Source organism: Lampetra fluviatilis, chromosome 52 (assembly GCF_964198595.1).
Source record: "Lampetra fluviatilis chromosome 52, kcLamFluv1.1, whole genome shotgun sequence".
Classification (NCBI taxonomy): Eukaryota; Metazoa; Chordata; class Hyperoartia; order Petromyzontiformes; family Petromyzontidae; genus Lampetra; species Lampetra fluviatilis.
Window position 1 is genome coordinate 9219595 of NC_136326.1, and position 13561 is coordinate 9233155.

At 60.6% G+C, this 13561-nt stretch overlaps 1 protein-coding gene across 1 annotated transcript in view; it reads left to right on the plus strand.

The window, feature by feature from the left end:
• Positions 1 to 13561, plus strand: part of LOC144949154 (protein sel-1 homolog 1-like) — a 39833-nt gene that overhangs the window by 19770 nt on the left and 6502 nt on the right. The window contains 9 exon segments of the mRNA XM_078879033.1: positions 279 to 347; positions 1385 to 1462; positions 2463 to 2525; positions 5471 to 5558; positions 6622 to 6770; positions 7629 to 7794; positions 8729 to 8803; positions 10804 to 10976; positions 11535 to 11663. Coding sequence (XP_078735159.1) covers positions 279 to 347; positions 1385 to 1462; positions 2463 to 2525; positions 5471 to 5558; positions 6622 to 6770; positions 7629 to 7794; positions 8729 to 8803; positions 10804 to 10976; positions 11535 to 11663 — 990 coding nt within the window.

The following is a 13561-nucleotide window of genomic DNA, read 5'->3' on the forward strand; positions in this document are numbered from 1 at the left end:
CTCTGTGTGAGCCTGTGGGTCTCTGTGTGAGTCTGTGGGTCTCTGTGTGAGTCTGTGGGTCTCTGTGTGAGTCTGTGAGTCTGTGGGTCTCTGTGTGAGACTGTGGGTCTCTATTAGCCTGTGGGTCTCTGTGCGAGCCTGTGGGTCTCTGTGCGAGTCTGTGGGTCTCTGCGTGTCTGTGGGTCTCTGTGTGAACCTGTGGATCTCTGTTTGAGTCTGTGGGTCTCTGTGTGAGTCTGTGGGTCTCTGTATGAGTCTGGGTCTCCGTGTCATTACAGAAAGCATTTGACTACTTCCGGCAAGCGGCGGGCTCCGGAAATGGCAACGCGTTGGCATTCCTTGGCAAGGTGGGGCGCCACCACCACTACCATCACCACCACTACCATCACCACTACCACCACCACCACTAACACCACCACCATTACCAACAACCCTACCAACAGCACTACCACCACCACTATCATCACCACTACCAGCCAGGCCAGATGCACTTTGAGGCCACGTGAAGTGTCAAAGACTTGCTGATAGGAGGTCCCGGGACAGACCCAGGTGCCGTGGGTTGACTGACATGACTGGCAGATGCCCCCTGTTGTGCATCAGTCCACCTCTTCTCTCGCCCGTGTCGTGCCCATTTAGCCCCCTCTGTCCAGCCAAACAGAAACTGCCTGGGCATGCGGTTGCTGGGCATGCAGGCTACGTGACCCAGGAAACACAGCCTCGCCTGCTGGAGGAGCTCACTGATGGGAATGGGTCCAGATCTTTCAAGGATTTGTGAACTCCTCAGACAATCCAGCCTCGTTACACCCAGGATGGATCGTAGGGCATGCCAGCCTGAATGTTTCCAACCGGTGCAGATGTTCTATTAGAGGGGTCCACGGTTCACAAGCATAGAGATGGGAGGGCATGACTGTGGCCCAGAAGACCCGAAGCTTCGTGTGGAGCGAAAGACCAGGTAGCTTCCACACAGCGTTAATCAGCCGATGAAAATATAATGCCGCCCGATTGATTCGGAGTGAGACCTCTACTGCCCAGGTATGGAAAACTCAACTCTCTCAACAACTGCTCCATCACCAATGGGGAGTTGAGGGTGGAGTGTTTGATGGCGCAAAATAGCCAGGTTATTGCGCTTCGCTGAGAACCCAACGGTAGTGACAATTATTTGAACCGCTCCTGGGCCCCCGCTAGGTCGACTCAGCCTCCAAATCAGTATCTGGTGCAGTGTGTAAACATCGTCACTAGGGAGACAAAGGCGGCCGGGCATGTTGCTGGCTACCCACCCCCACTTGTGCCGCAGTGCCGGCCTTCACAGGTGTTACTCGCTAACAGCACTTGCCCCAACAGTCTGTTAAGGCTACACGGGGGATCTTTGTCTTTGTGTGTGTAGATGCACTCGGAGGGCTCGGACGTGGTCCCCCAGAACAACGAGACGGCGTTCCAGTACTTCAAGAAGGCGGCCGACATGGTGAAGATCCCCCCTCCCCCTCTCCCCTCTCCCCCCCTCCCCCTCTCCCCCTCCCCTCTCCCCCCCTCCCCCCCCCTGTGTGTGTGTCTCGCCGTGTGTTTCTTCTTACATATCTGCTTGCGTATCTCCATGCACATTTCCGTGTGTATCTCGTATGCGTATCTCCGTATGTATATTTCTGTGCCTATCTCCGTCTGCTTACCTCCGTGTGCGTATTTCCGTGCGTATCTCTGTGTGTGTATCTCCATGTACGTATTTCCGGGTGCGTATCTGAATGTGTATCTCGGTGCGTATTTGTGTGTGTAGAGAAGTTCCGACGGACGCACTCAGAGACGGAGGTATGTTAAGGGCTTTCGCCAGGGTTTATTAAAGCTGTTACAATATTACACAGGGTGCACAACTCCCAGGGGCTAGGGGTCCTACTCTGAGTCCGGGTCCCTGCCGGCTAGCTCCGGTCTCTCTCTCTCTCGTGTCGGATCGGGGACTCTGCCGACTCCACCGACCGGAGAGAGAAGCACCTCTACGGCTACCACCGGCTTCTCCCCAGACTCCCTATTTGATCCCTCTCTCTACCCCTGGTTCCCTCTTCACCCTGCTTACTCTACCCGTTCCCACAGTCACCCCGCTTACGTCACGGGGTATCCCTTAAGTACCCTAGGAGACGTGACGTCATCACACTGAACGGCACACCTGACGTCACGTCCCCATTTTACTCCTCTACATGTGTATCTCCGTGCGTATGTGTGTATCTCTGTATCTGCGTGTGTATCTGTGTGTGTATCTGTGTGTGTATCTGCGTGTGTATCTCTGTGTATCTGCATGTGTATCTGCGTGTGTATCTGTGTGTGTATCTCTGTGTGTGTATCTCAATGTGTATCTCGGTGCGTATCTCTGTGTGTATCTCTGTGTATCTGCGTGTGTATCTGCGTGTGTATCTCTGTGTATCTGCGTGTGTATCTGCGTGTGTATCTCAATGTGTGTCTCTGTGTATGTGCTGCAGGGCAACCCCGTGGGGCAGAGTGGGCTGGGCATGGCATACTTGTTTGGCCGCGGCGTGCCAATCGTGAGTCCCCACGGTGCCAGCGAGCGCGCCAGCCCGCACCACCACGAGTGACGAGGGGCACCACCACCACTAGTGACGAGGGGCACCACCACTAGTGACGAGGGGCACCATCACTAGTGACGAGGGGCACCACCACCACTAGTGACGAGGGGCACCACCACCACTAGTCACAAGGGGCACCACCACCACTAGTGACGAGGGGCACCACCACCACTAGTGACGAGGGGCACCACCACTAGTGACGAGGGGCACCATCACTAGTGACGAGGGGCACCACCACCACTAGTGACGAGGGGCACCACCACCACTAGTCACAAGGGGCACCACCACTAGTGACGAGGGGCACCACCACCACTAGTGACGAGGGGCACCACCACCACTAGTCACAAGGGGCACCACCACTAGTGACGAGGGGCACCACCATCACTAGTGACGAGGTGCACCACCACCACTAGTGACGAGGGGCACCACCACTAGTGACGAGGGGCACCACCATCACTAGTGACGAGGTGCACCACCACCACTAGTGACGAGGGGCACCACCACTAGTGACGAGGGGCACCACCATCACTAGTGACGAGGGGCACCACCACCACTAGTGACGAGGGGCACCACCACCACTAGTCACAAGGGGCACCATCACTAGTGACGAGGGGCACCACCACCACTAGTGACGAGGGGCACCACCACTAGTGACGAGGGGCACCACCACCACTAGTCACAAGGGGCACCACCACTAGTGACGAGGGGCACCACCATCACTAGTGACGAGGTGCACCACCACCACTAGTGACGAGGGGCACCACCACCACTAGTCACAAGGGGCACCACCACTAGTGACGAGGGGCACCACCATCACTAGTGACGAGGGGCACCACCACTAGTGACGAGGGGCACCACCATCACTAGTGACGAGGTGCACCACCACCACTAGTGACGAGGGGCACCACCACCACTAGTCACAAGGGGCACCACCACTAGTGACGAGGGGCACCACCACCACTAGTGACGAGGGGCACCACCACTAGTGACGAGGGGCACCACCATCACTAGTGACGAGGGGCACCACCACTAGTGACGAGGGGCACCACCATCACTAGTGACGAGGGGCACCATCACTAGTGACGAGGGGCACCACCACCACTAGTGACGAGGGGCCCCGTGCCGCCGCTCCCCACCACCATCGCTCGGCCGCCTGTGGGCCGCTATGTCCACGTCCGAGCGAGCGGTTGCGCCGCGGCGGCGTACTCACGCGGCGGGGCTCACTCGCGTGTGTGTGTGCGTGTGCGTGTGTCTGTGTGCATGTGTGCATGTGTGTGTTTGTGTGAAACGTGGACCCCTCTAACCGTGGACACCCCTAACCGTGGACCCCCCTAATGAAACATCTTCATGGATTAGAAACATTGAGGCTGGCCTGTCTACGATCCATCCTGGGTTTAGCCAGGCTGGATCGTGTGAGGAGCGCACAAATCCTTGAAAGATCTGGACACAGTCCCATCAGTGAGCTCCTCCGGCAGGCAAGGCTGCGCTGGCTGGGCCATGGAACCCGCATGCCCAAACAGCTTTTGTTTGGCCGGATAGATGGGGCACAAATGGGCGCTGCACGGGCTAGATAGAGATGGAGTGATGGGGTACAAGAGAATGTGGAGCTGAGTGGGCTTGCCGATGACTGGTACCAGCGGTGTCAAGATCGGCATTTGTGGAGGAGGCTCGTGAAGGACGCTGCTACTGGGCAGAGGAGCGAGGCTCACAACAACGAGCGGAGTCCCGGTTGGATAAAAAACACAGAAAGTTGGCACAGTAGGGGGCACAGGTGATGCATCGGCCAGTCATCTCAGTCAGTCGACCCGTGGCATCTGGGTCTGCCCCGTGACCTCCTGCCAGCGGGCGTTCGACACTTCACGTGGCCTCAACGTGCACATAGCCTGGCACAAGCGTCGTGGTGACATCACCGCCACTTAGTGGCGAATGGTTGTTGTTGTGTCTGTGTGTGTGTCTGTGTGTGTGTCTGTGTGTGTGTCTGTGTGTGTGTCTGTGTGTGTGCATATGCGGCGTTTGCCGGTAGCTCGGCAGGTGGCTGTTTAAGACGCCACCACCGGTGTCGCCGCTGGTGGTGGTGGCCACGCTGCTGCCGCTGCTGCTGCCGCTGCTGCTGCCGCTGCTGCTGCCGCTGGGCCACGCTGCTGCCGCTGCTGCTGCTGCATGCGGCTTGCCTTGCTACCCACTGCTTGTGGAGGCATAGCAGCGAGGGTTGGTGGATCACGCGGAGATGGTGTTATGAAACTCCCTTCTACCCCGTGGGTGGGAGTAAAGAGGGAGCCGTACCGCTGGCTCTGCCAGGAGAAGGTGGTACAGCAGAGTGTGGACTAATCTCCATCTGTCCCTTCTGAATCGGATAGAGTGCTGCCCCCTCGCACGCGTGGGTTTCCTCCGGGTGCTCCTTTGTTTTCTCGGGTGTATTGACACTAAATTGGCTGAAAACATCTTAATGCGTGGAGGACTGCAGAGCTTTGGGCAACCGTTGGTAGCGCCAGGCTCCTCGCCGCCTGCCTACTGCTGCTGCTGCTCTCCCGCTCGTCTGCGAAATTCCTCGGTGACCTTCGTAAGAACGACGGCGACGCAATTATGTCCAACCACGACAATAACCGTAACGCTACGTCGTTAGGTTATCGTTCGTTACCGACGGTCTCGCAAGGCACTAATGCAGTTCGTTGTTCTCTCGCCGGTGAAATTCTCGTGAATTTGCCGCTTCTCCACGATGGGGTGGGGGCAGGGGGGTTGCGGAGGGGCTTACAAACTGCGCCACAATTTCAGAATCCTAACAGCCCCAGTCGTGTTTCGTAAACGAGCGACAGCAGCGGTAGCGGCAGTGATGGCGGTAATCAAAAACAACAACAACAATAATCACCACCGTTGTGTCTGCGCGTGCCTCTGCCCCGTCACAGAACTATGACCTGGCCTTCAAGTACTTCCAGATGGCGGCGGAGCAGGGCTGGGTGGACGGGCAGCTGCAGCTGGGCACCATGTACTACAGTAAGATAAAGATCCCCCCGTAGCCTCCACAGACTGTAGGGGGCAAGTGCTACAACTAGCGAGTCGCGGCGCCTTCGAAGGCCGGCACGGCACACGAGGGGGGTGGGTGGCCAGCACCACGCCCGCCCGCCTTGGTCTCCCCAGTGGCGATGTTTACACACCGCACCGGGTACTCGTTTGAGTCAACCTCGTGGAGGCCCAAGGAACGGTTCCCAAAATCGTCACTGGTGTTGGTGGTGGCCGCGAGTGGGAATCGAACTCGGGTGGCCGGGTTCGTACCGCGGCGTGCTCACCGCTGCACCACCGCTCCCCACTGTGAGAAGCACACACAAAGGTCCCCTCCCCCCCTGTGTCGCTTGCACAGGCTGCCCCGGGGCAAGTGCTTCCAGCGAGTAGCACCTTTGATGGCCAGCACGGCACAGCACCTGTGAGAGGATGGTGTGGCCAGCACCATGCCCAGCCGCCTTTGTCTCCCCCGTGGCGATGTTTACACACTGTTTTGTATGCTAATTTAAGGCTCGGTTAACCTAGGGGAGGCCCAAAACCGGTACAGATATTTGTCACCGATGTTGTATGTGAGCCGGGTTCGTCAAGCAGTGGTGCCGGGCACCCACCCCCTCGTGTGCCGTGCCGGCCTTCATCGGCGCTCGCCAACTATAAAAAAAAAACTACAAACTCTTTTTATTTTACCAGGTAAGGCCCACTGAGCTCTGTATAGACCTTTTCCAAATGCGACCGGGCCGCAAATAACTTGCCAACCAAGTGGCTTATCATCATCGTGTGGACATTTTTAGCAGCCAAAATACTCCGAACGCGCAATGCTGATTCTAAATGTGGAGGTAAAAGCCAAAGGACACGGAGAAAAATCCATGCAACCACGGGGAGAGAGAGCGAGACACGCAAACTCCAAATATACAGCAGGCGTCTGTGTCGGGATTGAACCCTCGACCTCCTGTATACCAGGTGAGGGAGTTAACATCTCTCCACCGCGTCGCCTCAACACTCACCCCAACAGTGTGTGGAGGCTACACGGGTGTAGGATCTTTATCTTTGCGTGTGGCAGACGGGCTGGGCGTGCGCCGGGACTACAAGATGGCCATCAAGTACTTCAACCTGGCGTCGCAGTCGGGCCACGTGCTCGCCTTCTACAACCTCGCTCAGATGCACGCCACGGGCACCGGCGTCATCCGCTCCTGCCACACAGCCGTGGAGGTGCGCCCACACCACCACGACCGCCAACCAACACCACCCACCAACACCACCCACTACCACCGACTAACGCCACCCACCACCACCATCCATCACCAATACCACCACCCACCAACACCGCCAACACCACCTGCCAACACCATCCACCAACAACACCCACCAACAACAACACCCACTACCACCCACCCCCACTCACCAACACTACCCAACAAAACCACCCGCCACCACTACCAACCACAACCACCCACCAACACCACCCACCACCACCCACTACCACCCACCAACCACCACCACCACTCGGCACCACCACTCACCAACACTACCCACCACCACCATCCATCACCAATACCACCACCCAACAACACCGCCACCACCTGCCAACACCACCTGCCAACACCACCCACCAACAACACCCACCAACAACAACACCCACTACCACCCACCCCCACTCACCAACACTACCCAACAAAACCACCCGCCACCACTACCAACCACAACCACCCACCAACACCACCCACCACCACCCACTACCAACCCCAACCACCCACCAACACCACCCACCAACAACATCGCCGCCAAGATGCTTTGTGTGTAAACATCGCCACTGGGGATACAAAGGCAGCCAGGCGTGGTGCTGGCCTCCTACCCCCTCATGTGCCGTGTCGGCCTTCATAGGTGCTCGCTAACAGAACTTGCCCCAAAAGTCTGTTAAGGCTATACGGGGAAATCTTTGTGTCTTTGTCTCTCTCTGTGTCTCTGTGTATCTGTGCATGTGTGTGTCTGCGTGTATCTCTGTTGTTGTATCTCTACACGCGTGTGTTTATCTGCGTGTGGGCCTGTATCTGCGTGCGTGCGTCCCAGCTGTTCAAGAACGTGTGCGAGCGAGGCCGCTGGGCGGAGCGCATGATGGGCGCGTACGGCGCCTACCGCGAGGGCAACGTGGACGCGGCGCTGGTGCGCTACCTGCTGCTGTCGGAGCAGGGCTACGAGGTGGCGCAGAGCAACGCCGCCTTCATCCTCGACCGCAGTGCGTCACCCCCACCCCCAGTCCCCCCGTACCACCCACCCCCCGACCCCTCCCCCCGACCCCCGTCCCCTCCTCCCCCTCGTCAAGAAACCCCTCACCACCACCACCCTCCGACTACCAGGTGTCAGGCCCCACCAAGCTGTGTGGCTCTTTGTGGCCATCACAAATGATAGCTCAACGAAGCGGCGGCTGGTCATCATCATCGTCGTCGTCGCGTGGAAATGTATCGTAGCCAAAGTACTCGCGCAACGTTGATTCTAAACGTGGAGGGAAAAACCAAAGAAAAATCCACCTGACCATGGGGAGAGAGAGAGAACATGCAAACTCCAAATATACAGTAGCAGGTGTCAGGATCGGGACCGCACCCACGACCTCCTGTGTACCAGGCAAGGGAGTGAACATCTCCTGGCCACCGTGATGATGATGATGATGAGAGAGACGCAGACTCCACATAGACCTCCTGTGTACCAGGCAAGGGAGTGAACATCTCCTGCAAGAAGGGTCTGGGTTCGATTCCCGATTGGGGCTCCTCTCTGTGTGTGGAGTTTGTATCCTCCTCCCTCCTCCCGCTGTTCTGCTGGGTTTCCTCCAGGGTTCTCCCCTTTCCTCCCATAGCTGAACTCGCGTGCACAGTGTAACCGGTATCAGCCAAACATCCCAATTCTACAACATTGTCTGCAAATCACTCAATTGGGATCGCACGAAGCAGAGGCAGCGGCAGGAGCGGCATCGCCCCCCTGCTGCGGGTACACGGCAGGACCCTCCGAGGCTCAGCAAGGCCTCGTAGGGTGAGAGCGCGGAATCGCAAACGACGAGACGCCGACTCCACGCCCGAGATCGCGCTGCCAGGCTCCACGCTTACCATCCGTGTGACCCCCCCCCCAGCGTGACCCTAACGGTGAGCACCCCGTGTGTGCACCCCCCCCCCGCACAGAGGAGGCCCGTGTGGTGAATGAGAGCGAGACGTACCCACGCGCGCTGCTCTACTGGAACCGCGCCGCCTCGCAGGGTGAGACGCCCCCAGCGCCCCTCACACACAGACACACCCAGACGCGGTGCCCCCTCACACACAGACACACCCAGACACGGTGCCCCCTCACACACAGACACACCCAGACACGGTGCCCCTCACACACAGACACACCCAGACACGGTGCCCCCTCACACACAGACACACCCAGACACGGTGCCCCTCACACACAGACACACCCAGACACGGTGCCCCTCACACACAGACACACCCAGACGCGGTGCCCCCTCACACACAGACACACCCAGACACGGTGCCCCTCACACACAGACACACCCAGACACGGTGCCCCTCACGCACAGACACACCCAGACACGGTGCCCCCTCACACACAGACACACCCAGACACGGTGCCCCTCACACACAGACACACCCAGACACGGTGCCCCTCACACACAGACACACCCAGACGCGGTGCCCCCTCACACACAGACACACCCAGACACGGTGCCCCTCACACACAGACACACCCAGACACGGTGCCCCTCACGCACAGACACACCCAGACACGGTGCCCCCTCACACACAGACACACCCAGACACGGTGCCCCTCACACACAGACACACCCAGACACGGTGCCCCTCACACACAGACACACCCAGACGCGGTGCCCCCTCACACACAGACACACCCAGACACGGTGCCCCTCACACACAGACACACCCAGACACGGTGCCCCTCACGCACAGACACACCCAGACACGGTGCCCCCTCACACACAGACACACCCAGACACGGTGCCCCTCACACACAGACACACCCAGACACGGTGCCCCTCACACACAGACACACCCAGACACAGTGCCCCTCACACACAGACACACCCAGACACGGTGCCCCCTCACACACAGACACACCCAGACACGGTGCCCCCTCACACACAGACACACCCAGACACGGTGCCCCTCACACACAGACACACCCAGACACGGCGCCCCTCACGCACAGACACACCCAGACACGGTGCCCCTCACACACAGACACACCCAGACACAGTGCCCCTCACACACAGACACACCCAGACACGGTGCCCCCTCACACACAGACACACCCAGACACGGTGCCCCCTCACACACAGACACACCCAGACACGGTGCCCCTCACACACAGACACACCCAGACACGGCGCCCCTCACGCACAGACACACCCAGACACGGTGCCCCTCACACACAGACACACCCAGACACAGCGCCCCTCACACACAGACACACCCAGACACGGTGCCCCTCACACACAGACACACCCAGACACGGCGCCCCTCACACACAGACACACCCAGACACGGCGCCCCTCACACACAGACACACCCAGACACGGTGCCCCTCACACACAGACACACCCAGACACGGCGCCCTTCACGCACAGACACACCCAGACACGGTGCCCCTCACACACAGACACACCCAGACACGGCGCCCCTCACACACAGACACACCCAGACACGGCGCCCCTCACACACAGACACACCCAGACACGGTGCCCCTCACGCACAGACACACCCAGACACGGCGCCCCTCACACACAGACACACCCAGACACGGCGCCCCTCACACACAGACACACCCAGACACGGCGCCCCTCACGCACAGACACACCCAGACACGGCGCCCCTCACACACAGACACACCCAGACACGGCGCCCCTCACGCACAGACACACCCAGACACAGCGCCCCTCACACACAGACACACCCAGACACGGTGCCCCTCACGCACAGACACACCCAGACACGGCGCCCCTCACGCACAGACACACCCAGACACGGCGCCCCTCACACACAGACACACCCAGACACGGTGCCCCTCACGCACAGACACACCCAGACACGGCGCCCCTCACACACAGACACACCCAGACGCGGTGCCCCTCACACACAGACACACCCAGACACGGTGCCCCTCACGCACAGACACACCCAGACGCGCGGGCGAACCCCTGGTCTCTCATCACCGCCCCACACCCCCATACCCCCCACAGGCTACACGGTGGCGCGGCTGAAGCTGGGCGACTACCACTACTACGGCCAAGGCACGGAGGTGGACTACGAGGCGGCGGCCATCCACTACCGCCTGGCGTCGGAGCAGCAGCACAACGCGCAGGCCATGTTCAACCTGGGCTACATGCACGAGCAGGGCCTTGGCATGAAGAGGGTGAGCGGGAGAGTGAGCGGGAGAGGGAGAGCGAGCGGGAGAGGGCGAGCGGGAGAGAGAGCGAGCGGGAGAGGGCGAGCGGGAGGGGGAGAGCGGGAGAGGGCGAGCGGGAGGGGGAGAGCGGGAGAGGGCGAGCGGGAGAGAGAGCGGGGAAACTCCAGAGGGAGCCCCCAGAGTGAGCCCCGAGCGATTGGTAAATGATTCTTGGGTCAGATTGCTTTAGTCAAATCTGTCATAGTTCCCTCCTCCACCCGACACAGTCGATTTAATAAAGTTGTGTGTTCACGTGCGTACGTGCGTACGTGCGTACGTGCGTACGCGTGCGGAGAGTGACAGCGGATTGGCTAGCGCACTCCGCTACGGCCAACATCAGTGACGAATATCTGAACCACGTCCCGGGCCTTCCCTTGGCGACTCGGAGACAAAGGCGGCCGGGTGCCGGCCACCGACCCCCTCGTGCACCCTCCGTAGAGTGCCACGCGCTCACTGCACTTGCCCCGACAGTGCGTTGAGGCTACGCGGGGGCGCTGTGTGTGTGTGCGTGCGTGTGCGAGTCAGGATATCCACCTGGCCAAGCGCTTCTACGACATGGCGGCGGAGGCAAGCGCCGACGCTCAGATCCCCGTGTTCCTCGCCGTGTGCAAACTCGACCTGCTCCACGTCCTCGAGTTCCTGCAGCGCAGCAACGTGAGCAGCCACCCCCACACGCAGCACCCCCCACACACAGCACCCCCACACACAGCACCCCCACACACACACAGCACCCCCCACACACAGCACCCCCCACATACAGCACCCCCAAACACAGCACCCCCCACACACAGCACCCCCACACACACAGCACCCCCACACACAGCACCCCCACACACACAGCACCCCCACACACAGCACCCCCACACACAGCACCCCCACACACACAGCACCCCCCACACACAGCACCCCCCACACACAGCACCCCCCACACACAGCACCCCCCACACACAGCACCCCCACACACAGCACCACACACACACAGCACCCCCCACACACAGCACCCCCACACACACAGCACCCCCCACACACAGCACCCCCCACACACAGCACCCCCCACACACACAGCACCCCCACACACAGCACCCCCACACACAGCACCCCCTCACACAGAACCCCCCACACACAGCACCCCCACACACAGCACCCCCACACACACAGCACCCCCACACACAGCACCCCCACACACAGCACCCCCACACACACCACCCCCCACACACAGCACCCCCCACACACAGCACCCCCACACACACAGCACCCCCCACACACAGCACCCCCCACACACAGCACCCCCACACACACAACACCCCCCACACACAGCACCCCCACACACAGCACCCCCACACACAGCACCCCCCACACACAGAACCCCCCACACACAGCACCCCCACACACAGCACCCCCCACACACAGAACCCCCCCCACACACAGCACCCCCCACACACAGCACCCCCACACACAGCACCCCCACACACAGCACCCCCCACACACAGAACCCCCCCCACACACAGCACCCCCCACACACAGAACCCCCCACACACAGCACCCCCACACACACAGCACCCCCACACACAACACCCCCACACACAGAACCCCCCACACACAGCACCCCCACACACAGCACCCCCCACACACAGAACCCCCCACACACAGCACCCCCACACACAGCACCCCCCACACACAGCACCCCCACACACAGAACCCCCCACACACAGAACCCCCCACACACAGCACCCCCACACACAGCACCCCCACACACAGCACCCCCCACACACAGCACCCCCACACACAGCACCCCCCACACACAGCACCCCCCACACACAGCACCCCCACACACACAGCACCCCCCACACACAGCACCCCCACACACAGCACCCCCACACACCCAGCACCCCCACACACAGCACCCCCACACACAGCACCCCCCACACACAGCACCCCCAACACACAGAACCCCCCACACACAGCACCCCCACACACAGCACCCCCCACACACAGAACCCCCCACACACAGCACCCCCACACACAGAACCCCCCACACACAGCACCCCCACACACAGCACCCCCACACACACATCACCCCCACACACAGCACCCCCACACACAGCACCCCCACACACAGCACCCCCACACACAGCACCCCCCACACACAGCACCCCCCACACACAGCACCCCCCACACACAGCACCCCCACACACACAGCACCCCCCACACACAGCACCCCCACACACAGCACCCCCACACACACAGCACCCCCCACACACAGCACCCCCACACACAGCACCCCCACACACAGCACCCCCCACACACAGAACCCCCCACACACAGCACCCCCACACACAGCACCCCCCACACACAGAACCCCCCCCACACACAGCACCCCCCACACACAGCACCCCCATACACAGCACCCCCACACACAGCACCCCCCACACACAGAACCCCCCCCACACACAGCACCCCCACACACACAGCACCACCACACACAGCACCCCCACACACAGAACCCCCCACACACAGCACCCCCACACACAGCACCCCCCACACACAGAACC